Source organism: Temnothorax americanus, unplaced genomic scaffold (genome assembly GCF_048541705.1).
Source record: "Temnothorax americanus isolate GAGA-0224 unplaced genomic scaffold, ASM4854170v1 Scaffold35, whole genome shotgun sequence".
Taxonomy (NCBI): domain Eukaryota; kingdom Metazoa; phylum Arthropoda; class Insecta; order Hymenoptera; family Formicidae; genus Temnothorax; species Temnothorax americanus.
In genome coordinates, this window is record NW_027509496.1 from 1,910,574 (window position 1) to 1,923,571 (window position 12,998).

Genomic DNA, 12,998 nt, shown 5'->3' on the forward strand with positions numbered 1-12,998 from the left:
AGCGCGCTATTAGCGCTATTGCATCATTCTATCTTTATCGCTCATCAGGCGTAAAACAAGGATAAAATAAGCAAATAGCACTAATAGCGTCTTCCCGAACGCACCCATAAGGCTGCGTTCGGGAAGCGCGCTATTAGCGCTATTGCATCATTCTATCTTTATCGCTCATCAGGCGTAAAACAAGGATAAAATAAGCAAATAGCACTAATAGCGTCTTCCCGAACGCACCCATAGACGTATTCCACGGGCTCGGTATATTACATAGACGTATTACATATAGGCGGACGCGGTATATTTACAGGAAGTGCCTTTGCACTTGATAACGGCGCGGTATTTAACGACGAACGCGGTAGCGTTACATAGACGTATTCCACGGGCTCGGTATATTACATAGACGTATTACATATAGGCGGACGCGGTATATTTACAGGAAGTGCCTTTGCACTTGATAACGGCGCAGTATTTAACGACGAACGCGGTAGCGTTACATAGACGTATTCCACGGGCTCGGTATATTACATAGACGTATTACATATAGGCGGACACGGTATATTTACAGGAAGTGCCTTTGCACTTGATAACGGCGCGGTATTTAACGACGAACGCGGTATAATGCCTGGAGGCTCGCGGATGTCGCGGTATCGCGATGATATGCGTGCGGGACCGCGTAGCGTAGGAAGATTTCCGGAGCGACGGCCCCGAGGCGGCGGCAGCGAGAGCCCTCGTTGCGAGGCCGAGCGCTTTCGACCCTGCGTAACCGTGCCTTCGGGGTTAGGTTTGAAGGAGTGCGAGAACACCTGAGAGCTCTCAGTCGAGACTCGGAGCACCGGACCTCGTTTGGTGTGTTCCCTGGGAGTCGGGATAGGTTTCGTCTGGAAAAAGCGGAGTTTTTCGACGAAGTCTCTCTTTCTCGCCGGAGCGGCGGTTTATATATCCGCCCGGCGCGGCGGGCTCGCGAGGAGCGCCGATCGTCGCGCTGTGGTGGGGTGGCGCGGCGCCGCGCTCGTCCTCGGGGCGGCTCGGCTGCCGTCGTCGCTCGTCGGGAGGCACTGGTGCCGCGCTTGGCCCGCGCACACGGTGCGTTTGAAATTACATTAACAATGTGGGCTCACCGCGCCCTGGTCTTCGCCCGACTGGTCGTCGGTCGGGCGGCATCCGGCGGTCGTTAGCCGGGAACGATGCTTAGCGCACGTGGTGCATCGTTACACCACCCCCCTCTTAGGAATGCCTGAAACTAGAGGCATATCGCTCGCCATCTCACTCGGCTGGTCGGAGGCGTCGGCTGGATGGTCGGCTGGCCTCAGGCTGGTTTTCCCCGCGATTTTTCTTTTATCCACCGTACGGAGCCATCTCCGTTAAAGCGGATGTGCCATCGTCGATGCCCGAGCGTGGGCTTGTACTGCCGGGCGACGTGGCATGCGAAGTGGGGTACTTCGACGATTACCCCGGGCTCGACTTGGATCGGGATCGGCGGTGGCGGCAACGGTCCCATTACTCGTGCCGGCTGCAGGGTTGGCCGTGGGCATCGGGGGGCCTCGCTCAGCGGTCGTGGTCGTCGTGGTGGTGGCGGCGGTGTGGCCAGCAGCCAGGCTTGCTTGGCCCTGTTGGCTGCGTCCGACCGTTGTATGACCGTGCCAACCCGTGGCACGGCCCTCGGCTGAGTCGGCCCGGCTGGCGGCGGTGGTGGCTCCGTGTCGGGCTCGCCCCTGTACACGGTGGCCCATCCTCGGTCGATCCCGGGGTTGGCCGGGTCGTACTCTTCGTCTTCGCCGAGGATCTTGGCGATTTCGGTTAGAATGTCGTGAGCGGTTGCCGGTGTTTCGTCCGTCATGTCTCTTGATATTCTGACGATCGGCGCTCTCTTCCGTCGTCGCGTCGGGGCTCATTGCGCTTGTTTTTGTTTTCCGGCAACTGTCTAGGTCGGGGTAGGTCTTCGTCGCGTAACAATGTTCGGTTCGTCGGCGTTGACGTGTGGACGCACGCTTTCCGGCGGGGTTCGTTTGAACGGCGGTAACGGCCGGTGCAAGCGCGTTCCCCCCTCCAGGTCCGGATCAGGCACGGCGGGTGGTATATCGGCCGGGGCGCGTTTTAAATCTTGCACGTGCACGTGCCGGTACCACTTTCCCAAGCGGCTACGGAGTTCCACAATGACCGGCGAGATGATGCGGCGAATCTCTAGCGGGCCGATAAACTTTGGCGCGAGCTTCGCGTTAAACGCCGCGCTTTTGTTGGACAACGGGCGGTCCCGCTTCCATACCCATTCCCCAATTCTCGGTCTCCATTCTCGGCGGCGGAGGTTATAATGCTTCTCCTGGTGCTGAAACGCGCGGGCCAACTGTATTTTTACGAGTCCGTATGCCTCGGTCAGGTGGCGGTGGAGTGTCGACGGCGGGATCGGAGCGTCGCGCGGCGCGTTTTCCCCGGGGCGCCGTAATTCGCGGCCGTGGTTTAGGTATGCGGGCGTGTAGCCGGTCGCGTCGTGCGTCGCGGTGTTGTACGCGAACTGGAGCTCGGGTAGGTTTTCGTCCCAGGTTTTGTGCCTCTTTGCGTATTGTGCGATCATCGTTTTAATCACGCGATTTGTGCGCTCCACCGGGTTGCAGTGGGGCGCGTATGCCGGCGTGAATCAGTGACGAATCCCGCACTCGTCTAGCAACTTTGCGAGTTGTTGCGATTTCAACTGGGTGCCATTATCCGACAGGATTTCGTCCGGGCATCCATGACGGAGGATAATGGCTTCCGTGATAGCCTTTACGATGGCCGGCGCGGTGGCTCGCCGCAGCGGGCGGAGCTCGACCCATTTCGTAAAGCGGTCTTGCATATTTAAGAGCCAAACATGGCCGGCGGCGGATCGCGGGAGTGGACCGACGAGGTCAATGGTGACCTGCTGCCACGGGTGATCGAGGGTGGTCGGATGTAACTGGCCGGCCGGTTTCTCCTGCGCGGCTTTGTGCGCCAGGCATGTCGGGCATTCCCTTACGTAGCGGGCGATATCGCGGAACATGCCGGGCCAGTAATAGCGGAGCGCGACTCTCGCGATCGTCTTAGCGATTCCCAGGTGGCCGGCGGTGGGTGCGTCGTGGTACCGTTCGAGGATCGCGGCGCGCTGGTCCTTCGGGACGCACTCCTTCCACTGTTCGCCCGCCGGAGTGTCTTTAAAGTCCAGGCTGTGGAGCACGTGCTTCCACAGCCGTCCGTGATCGATTCGGAAGTCAGGTACTTCGTGCGGAGTGGCTTCGGTCGTGTGCCATATACGCGTGTACTACGGGCATTTCGGTGCGGAGATGCCGAGGCTTTCGGGTTGCCGTGACAGCGCGTCGGCCACCTTGTTGAGGGTCCCTTTACGGTACTTGACGTCGAAATCGAACTGTTGCAATTCGAACGCCCACCTCCCCAGTCGGCCGGACGGTGATTCTATTTTTTGCAGCCATTTTAGGGATTGGTGATCCGTGATCACCGTGAACCGGTACCCTTCGAGGTACCCGCGCATTCTCCTGATGCCCCAGATCACCGCAAGACACTCTAATTCGGTGGCCCTGTAATTTCGCTCGGCGTTATTCAGAGTGCGGCTGGCGTACGCGATCACGCGCTCTCCCTCGGGAAAATACTGCGTCAGCACGGCCCCGAGGCCGGTGGTGCTGGCGTCGGTGTTCAGGTAAAATTGGCGCGTGAAGTCGGTGCAAGCGAGCACCGGAGCGGTTGTCAGAACCCCTTTCAGCGTCTCGAACGCGGCCCGTTCGGTTTCCCCCCAGGTCCACCGCGCCTGCTTGCGGGTCAACGCGGTGAGCGGTGCGGCGAGGGTTGCGAAGTCCTTAACGAACCGGCGGTACCAGGACGCGATCCCCAGAAACTGCCGGACTTGACGGACGTTTGGAGGGGCGGGCCAGTTCGCGACGGCGCTGACCTTTTCGGGGTCGGTTCAAATACCGTCGCGGTCGATGATGTGGCCGAGATATTTAATTCGGTTGACGCAGAACCGGCACTTTTCGGGGTTGATCCGCAGGCTAACTTCGCGGAGCCGGCGGAACACTTCGCGTATGATCCTCAGGTGTTCCTCGAATGTCTCGCTGATGATGACGATGTCATCCAGGTAGACGAACACGCGTGGCTCCAGCTCGGGGCCTAACACGGTGTCGAGCAAGCGCTGAAACGTGGCCGGCGCCGAGTGCAACCCGAACGGCATTACGGTGAATTGCATTAAGCCTTTCCCCGGGACGGTAAAAGCGGTTACGGGCCGGCTTTCCGGTGAAAGCGGCACCTGCCAGTACCCGTTTTTTAGGTCAAGAGTCGTCAGGTATCGGGCTCCCCGGAGTTTATCGAGGGTCGCGGTGATCTGAGGTATCGGGTAGGCGTCCTTTTCGGTCACGTCGTTTACTTGGCGAAAATCGATGCAAAACCGCGGTTTGCCGTCTTTTTTCCGCACGATGACGACTGGCGAGCTCCAGGCGCTGTGTGAGGGTTCGATGATCCCGTCGCGAAGCATTTTGTCGACTTCGGCGTCGATGATCGCTTGCATCGCGGGGTTGCGCGGCCGATACCGTTGCTTAATCGGACGGTCGGTCTTTATGTGGATAACGTGCTCGGCACGGTCGGTGGGGCCTCGCACGGCTTCGAATTTCGCCAGTTCGTCGGCCAAAAAACGGCGGAGGCGCTCGTCCTCCGGCTGCGCGCCCCCCTCGGGTAGGTTCTCTACGGCGGCAGTCCGCGTCTCCGTGCTCGGTGCGGTCGGGGACGGTATGGCGAAGTCCAATTTCATCCATAAGTCGACGCCGATGAGCAGGTCGTACTCGAGCGTTGGCATGATTTGAAATTTGTGCCAGAACATCCTCCCTTGTATTGTTACGGGAAACGTGATCAAGCCCGGAACGGTGGTGCTTGACCCGTCGGCGAGGTACACGCGCTCGTCGACCGGTCGGATCGGAAAGTCACGGGCGAGCCTATCGGCGGTGCGTGCGTTTACGAACGATGCTTCGGATCCGGTATCTAGCAGGGCGTCGACGGGCTGTTTGGCTACCATGACGGTTAGGAACGGGCGCGGTTTGAATACTATTCGGAGGACCGGGGGACGGCCGCATCTTCCCCGGCCCGAGCGGCATTTCCCGGCGGCGGGTGGCAATCTTTGGTAAAAACGCCATCCCGGCCGCACTGCGAGCAGAACCGGCGCGGCGGTCGTCGGCAATCAAAACGGGTGTGGCCCCGCTGCTTGCACCGCCAGCAGCATTCGCGACGGTCGTAAGCTGCGGCGGCGACCGCGGGTTTCGGCGTGATGACTTGGCGGGCGCGCGTCTGTTCCTCGATGTGTTCGAACTCTTCCGCCAGGCGCAGAATGTCTCGGGTACGGGTCACCGTATCGCGGCGAATATACATCTGGTACCGCGGATGCATGTTATTGTACAACGCCTCGACTTGGTCGTCTTCCGCGAATCCGGTGGCCCTCCGCATCATTGTGAGCATTTCGGCCGCGAATTTCCGGTATGGCTCGTCCGGTTTCTGCAAGCGTGTTTGGATTTCGCGGACCAGCGTGGCGCGATACCGGCGCGGCAGGTAATATTCGCGGAAGTCGGCGCAGAATTCCTCCCACCCCTGCCAGTTGGGGCGGTTGTTCCTGCACCAGAGAAGCGCGTCGCCCCGGAGTAGTTCGGGTAGCCCCATGAGTAATTGCGCGCCGGAATAACTATAGGCATCTTTCAGCTCCTCGAGCCGCTCGAGGAAGGTCACCGGGTCTTTCCCGTCGAAGTGGCACCCCCATTTCCGTATCTGATCCATGACCTGGGCGGGGGTCTCGCTGGGCCGGTCGTTCGCGGTCGGGCGAAAGGGTACGAACGGCGTCGTCATTACCGGCGGCGTGTGAAAGGCCACGTTCAGCGATAGCGGTGGGCGTGTGTCGATCGGTATGCGTAGGTTTTCGGGCGGGTGCACGGAGATCAGGGGTGTATCCTGCGGCGGGTCATCCCCCGCGACGGTGGACGGCACCGTTCCCGGGTGCTTGGTTATATACGCGCTCAGGCGTTGGCGCATCTCGTCAACCGAGCCGTCGGTGTCCAGCTCGAGCTTGGCGAGCTCCGCGCTCAGCTGGCTTTTCGCCAATTTATATATCCACGATTTCGGCATGCTGTCTCTTGATTACTGTCTCTCGGAGCGGATCAAAACGGTCCCTGTTCGGGCGCCATGGAACGGCCTGACTTTATCGAACGCGGACTGGTGTGCGGGATCAGGAGTCCGATGACAGGCCCAGAGACAGTAATCAATTTAGTGAGACATGCAGTAGTTTTATTCACAGTTTAATTATATGCACGAACTGACGCGATATATACAACGAAGAGGTAGTGCGGATGCACTTGATGACAAACGCGGTATCGTTACTCGACGGGCTCGGTATATTACATAGACGTATTACATATAAGCGGACGCGGTATATTTACAGGAAGTGCCTTTGCACTTGATAACGGCGCGGTGTTTAACGACGAACGCGGTAGCGTTACATAGACGTATTCCACGGGCTCGGTATATTACATAGACGTATTACATATAGGCGGACGCGGTATATTTACAGGAAGTGCCTTTGCACTTGATAACGGCGCGGTATTTAACGACGAACGCGGTAGCGTTACATAGACGTATTCCACGGGCTCGGTATATTACATAGACGTATTACATATAGGCGGACGCGGTATATTTACAGGAAGTGCCTTTGCACTTGATAACGGCGCGGTATTTATCGACGAACGCGGTAGCGTTACATAGACGTATTCCACGGGCTCGGTATATTACATAGACGTATTACATATAGGCGGACGCGTTATATTTACAGGAAGTGCCGTTGCACTTGATAACGGCGCGGTATTTAACGACGAACGCGGTAGCGTTACATAGACGTATTCCACGGGCTCGGTATATTACATAGACGTATTACATATAGGCGGACGCGGTATATTTACAGGAAGTGCCTTTGCACTTGATAACGGCGCGGTATTTAACGACGAACGCGGTATAATGTCTGGAGGCTCGCGGATGTCGCGGTATCGCGATGATATGCGTGCGGGACCGCGTAGCGTAGGAAGATTTCCGGAGCCCCGGCCCCGAGGCGGCGGCAGCGAGAGCCCTCGTTGCGAGGCCAAGCGCGCTCGACCCCGCGTAACCGTGCCTTCGGGGTTAGGTTTGAAGGAGTGCGAGAACACCTGAGAGCTCTCAGTCGAGACTCGGAGCACCGGACCTCGTTTGGTGTGTTCCCTGGGAGTCGGGATAGGTTTCGTCTAGAAGAAGCGGAGCTTTTCGACGAAGTCTCTCTTTCTCACCGGAGCGGCGGTTTATATACCCGCCCGGCGCGGCGGGCTCGCGAGGAGCGCCGATTGTCGCGTTGTGGTGGGGTGGCGCGGCGCCGCGCTCGTCCTCGGGGTGGCTCGGCTGCCGTCGTCGCTCGTCGGGAGGCACTGGTGCCGCGCTTGGCCCGCGCACACGGTGCGTTTGAAATTACATTTACAATGTGGGCTCACCGCGCCCTGGTCTTCGCCCGACTGGTCGTCGGTCGGGCGGCATCCGGCGGTCGTTAGCCGGGAACGATGCTTAGCGCACGGGGTGCATCGTTACATCTTATAATTTAAACTGAAAATAATATAATCATATATGAACTTATATAGTCATATAAGATTACATATGATCAGATCAAATATTGTATCTCAAAATATCTAATAGATGGCATTCGATGGGATCTGTTTCTCGTATTTAATATTTAACAAACAGTATTATAAGAACAGTATCAAAAGACACGATACTGTCTCGCGCTATGGAGCGGCACAATTTTTATATCAGTTGTATCGTGGAGTCCACACTTTTATAATAAAGTGGCACACTTGAAAAATGACATTTGAAAATATATAACAATTTTCTAAAACTTACTTAAATATATATGCCCTTATATATAATCTTATATAATAATATATGACCATATTAAATTAAAGGAAGATGTTAAAAAAGTTCAATTTTTGGCTCCCCTGCGGAAATTTAGTTCACCGTAAAAAATTGTTTGGCACCCACATGATAAAAAAAAACAGTCTTACATCCCAGAAATGCGGGAAACATTGATATTACATCGAGTTTCCTTGTGAAAACCAAATATTTGGATACCACGCTAAAATTTTTCATAAATCAGATGCATTGCAAAGGTTTTTTTAATTATAATTGGTATTAAAAGGTTTGTGAAGTCTCTAATCACAAATCTATTATCCAAATGGCAAAATGAGATATGGTGAATCAAAAATGGCGTCCTTGACATATAATTTTGTACGTAGGATTACAGCATTCAAATATTTTATCAAAATTAGTCTGAGCAGGCTTTTTCAGACATGCTGATTACGAATCCATTAATTAAATAAAAAATCTAATATGGCGGATTCAAGATGGCCGATCCAAAATGTTTGTATTGCCGAAATAAAATCAAGTAATTCACTTATTTTTCTTGTTCATGTGGGCCGTAAATAACAATTACGGTGAACTAAAGTTCCACAGAAAGGCCAAAAATCGAATTTTTTTAACATACTCCTTTACTTAAATAAGTTTGTAAAAATATCTTATAGTTCTTGAATTTTTACACTGTCATCTTAAATAAATTGACATTTTCCTTACCGTCCAATTACCTCTTCCATTGATTAAAAAGTTATCTGGAATTTGTCCTGCATTGCTTCTATATCGACCAGGAAAACGCTCCAATGCTAATTCATGGAACAAATCACTGATCACAACAACATGTTGTGGAAGGTCCATATCATACAAAGCTTTCTGAGGATTCAAGCTTGGCGGATCACGTACGATAAGAGATCCATACTGTCCGTCCAACATATGTACCGATATATGAGAATGATAGAAATGTGTTCCTGAGTTTTTAACTTTAAATTGGTACCTACAGAAAAAAATCGTGAAAAAATGTTAAAAAAGAGTAAAACAAAAGAAATACCGATACTTTCAAAAAGTTATTAGAGTTGGTACAATTTATACAGAAATTCCACATAAAGAACAAGGAATTGCTGTTTTACATAATTTGGCATTACTTATAATACCATTATACAAATAATTTTACCTAATAATACGAAAGTAATGCGTCCTAATTTTTTTCTTTCGAATCTGGTGCTATAAAAAATTTGCGTTTCACTAAGTTGTTCCTTGAAGTCTCGTATAACTATGTTGAATGACGTTGTGATCAGTTACGTGAGTATGTCACACGAGCAGTTCAAACTGGTGTGTTTCAAATATGCGTAAGAGACAAGGGCGGTGATTAAATTTCTTACCATGGAAAAATTGAATTCTATTCAAATCTATTCGCATTTCAGAAATTATGTCATCACAAACGTTTCTGAGATGTGAATAAATGTCAATGACTGCATTTAGTAGAAAAAGTAACTCAGTAAGCGCTTGATGATTCTTTAACATGATTGGTCTTTGCTTTTAGTTCTTCCCTGGATCCAGGAAACCAATCGTAATAAAGAATTATTGAGCGCTCATTGAGCTGCTTTCTCTGCTGAATGCAGCCATTGGAACTCATTTCTTCCACGGTAAGAAATTCAATCACCACCTTGATTGCTATGCATATCTACAACATACACATCGTGTAACACATCGTATAATATGTATATGTTTTCTACATGTATGTACATACATGTAGACGTGTTGCAATTAAAAAAATTGAACAATTATTGTATAAATAACAAAAGATGTTCCAAAAAAGTCGGCAAGCGGCTGGTACAACCTTTTGGATAAGGACTCGACGGTCAGGCGGGATTGGCACTCGTACAAATTCCACTCAAGTTAATTGTAAAAAAGGCATTTAATTTCAAAAGTCAGTTTTACTCGAGTTCCGTTATAATCGTTTGATGGCCCAAGGTAGCGAATATATAGAGAACTTGCGCGCGACCGTCTCGAACGAAAGCTGGAGGACGAATCAACCGGCCGTTAGTCGATCGAAGCAAACATCTTCCACTGTTAACATGGTTCAAAACAAGGTGGTAAAAAAATATGTAGAGTACATATTTTTTGGGCTCCCCCAATTGATTATCACTGTCGGAGTCACAACAAAGGTTCTTACCAAGAGAGCCGCAAGAAAATATCAAAATTCGGAGAAGGCTCTATTGTAAAGAATTACCAATTGAATTAATAAATTGTTGTGTGGCAAAAGTCACCGCTCCCTAATTGCGACACCTAACTGTCAGCGTTACTTCCGGATCTTGCCAAACTCACCTGAGGTGGCATTCGGGGTTTTGCAAGTGGCTTCCAGGGCACTCACCCGGAAGCAAAAGCGCTGACAGCTAAGTCAGCATCGCGGAAGCTAATGCGCGAAGAGATAAAAGCCCGCTCCGAGAAGCGGCGGGCAGTCTAGAACGAAAAGCGATATCGCGCACGACCGAACGTAATCTATCACTGTGAACGCCCGCAAGTCAGGGCAGTGAAGTAAGAAGATATCTGTATCATTTCAAAGAATAACTTTATTAAACATTGTTCAATCAATAAACTGGCTGAGTGTTTCTCCTTCCTCCCGGCGAATCCAAAAGTACTCAGTGCCGACCCTGCGATCCAAGGCACGGCACAACAAAATTATGTCCGTTGCCTTCTGCACTGTGCTACGTGAGATATAAGGATCACTTAAGCCGACTTAAGCTGATCGGCAGCGAACAATATCCAGGTTTAAGCATTTTGCAGCATCTCGCAGGCTCGCCTCTTATATTGAACGCGTGAGGATTTTTAATTACAAGAAAGTACGCCGCGTGGCAGCAGCGCGTGTTACTAGCGTGATGGTAGATTGAGTCAAACTGAGTTTTTATAAGGTGAGTTATTTTAATCGATGCAAGCAAAAAAATATCTCGAAAAATATTGAAGATATAGAAAAATGTTTCGGACAAAAGTTGTATGGTCTAAAGGGGAATACATGATTTCGATATGAGTCATGTCGTAGATGTCATTTTCAAGAAATTTTTAAGGCGACTAATTTCTTAAATGAAACTTGATTTTTTTTTTAATAACAGTTATAGATCTCGTTGAGATGTTTTTAAAACAATATAATAAAACCCTATTTTGTTAAAAATGTCATAAAATATTCAAATTTTGTTATAATATTTTAAATTTTGTTATAAAATATAACATATCTTGTAAAGTATTCATTTTTCTATGACTTTACCTTCATATTTTTATACGTATTATAATGAAAGAAAACGAATAATAATATTAATTATTACATTTGCAATTTTGCAAAATTAAATGCGTCTATAAAATGCAATCGAATTTTTTAAAATATTTTTTTTTGTTTTTTTTTTACAATTGATTTCTTTCATTATTCTACATATAAAAGTATGAAGGTAAAGTCATTAAAAAAAGTGAATACTTTATAAGATATTTATATTCATATTTTATATTAAAAATATTATGGCAAAATTTTAAAAATCATAAAAAATTCTTAACGAAAGAAAGCTTTATTATAGTGTTTTGAAAACGTCTCGACGAGATCTACAATTTTTATTTCAAAGAAAAAATGAAGTTTAATTTATGAAATTAGTCGCCTTTAAAATTTCTTGAAAATAACGACATCTGCAATATGACTCACGTCCTAATTATGTGTCCCTTTTTAGACTATACAACTTTTGTCCGAAATATTTTTTTGTATCTTTCATATTTTTCGAGATATTTGCCTGCGTTGATTAAAATAACTCACTCTATGTTCTGAGTAGAAAATTTACTGAGAACTGGGAATACGAGAATTTACGAAAAATAATATATTACTGTGAGATATTACAAGTACGTCCTGAGAATTTATGAGAAATAATATACTACTAGAGATGTTATAGAAATATCTGAAGTATCAAGAGACACGGTAGTGTCTTGCGCCAAGTACGCGCGGAGCGAGATGCACCGTGACTCATTTACGCGAACGCACGAGTTGCGATTTGCGAATACTCGAGATGTTGAGATCTTAATAACCAGTGAACGGATCAAGTTCTAAGTAGATTTGATCGATAGCTTGGGGTCGATTTATACGTATATAAAGTGTTTTTATTTTCCCTTATATGCCCTATGAGCACAGATATTACGATGCAAAGTCCAAATATATGAAATTTTTATTTAAGAAACGTCCACGTTCTTTGTTTGCTATTTTCGCCACGGCGTTAATATAGCGTGTCTTTTTCAATTTTTCGACACTAGCGGTGTTAGTATCGTCGCCAGTTTCGAGCGTGGTCTCGACGATTATCACGAGCTGTCACGAATCGAAGTGAAGTTAACGGTAGTGTCTCGCAAGTACACGCGAAGATATATCGTTCTCGTGCAATATTCAAGATTGTTACGAAATGTGTTTTGTGCTAATACGCTCGAGCCTAGGTCGGCTCGCGGGTTAATAAAAAAGAAACGCGAAGTATCTCGAACGGATTTGGAGGTAAATGATCCTACATCTAGGATCGCAAGAAATAGAGCACGCATGTAAATTTGATACGCAATTTGACGATATGTTATTGGATTGAACGGAGTACAAATCTTAACCTAAGTACTTAACCTAAGAACAAAATACGAATTAAATGATATACAAAGAAAAAAGTGTGTTTCGCTGATCGATCGGTAGTATCGCCAACTTGGTTATTGCCCATATGAAAATTCCCTTGGCAGTTTTTACCACAGCAGAGCGGGATATACCGGGATATACCGGGATATACCGTCGGAGTCGGGACGAATTGCTTGGATGCGACCCAATAACCATTGCAAAGGCGCTAAGCCCTGTTGCTTAATCAGAACGAGTCGTCCTGGTTCCAATGCTGCTCCCAGATTTTTCTTCCATTAGGTACGTTCTTGAAGGGAGCTCAAGTATTCCGTGCTTCACCTTCTCCAAAAGTGCTGTTTGAGCTGATTACCTAATTGCACTAACTAATTGCCAACGTGTTAATCTATTCTCGCTTACATCGGTTAAATCGGGAGAAGAGATACTGTTGAGCGGAGTACCGACCAGGAAGTGACCCGGTGTGAGGGGAGTC

At 49.0% G+C, this 12,998-nt stretch overlaps 1 protein-coding gene across 1 annotated transcript in view; it reads right to left on the bottom strand.

Annotated features, from left to right (window-relative positions):
* LOC143901636 (uncharacterized) overlaps positions 1-12,998 on the bottom strand; it is a 226,935-nt gene that overhangs the window by 84,818 nt on the left and 129,119 nt on the right. The window contains exon 5 of the mRNA XM_077414064.1: positions 8,623-8,896. Within this exon, the coding sequence (XP_077270190.1) occupies positions 8,623-8,896 (274 nt within the window). The remainder of the gene's footprint in view (positions 1-8,622; positions 8,897-12,998) is intronic.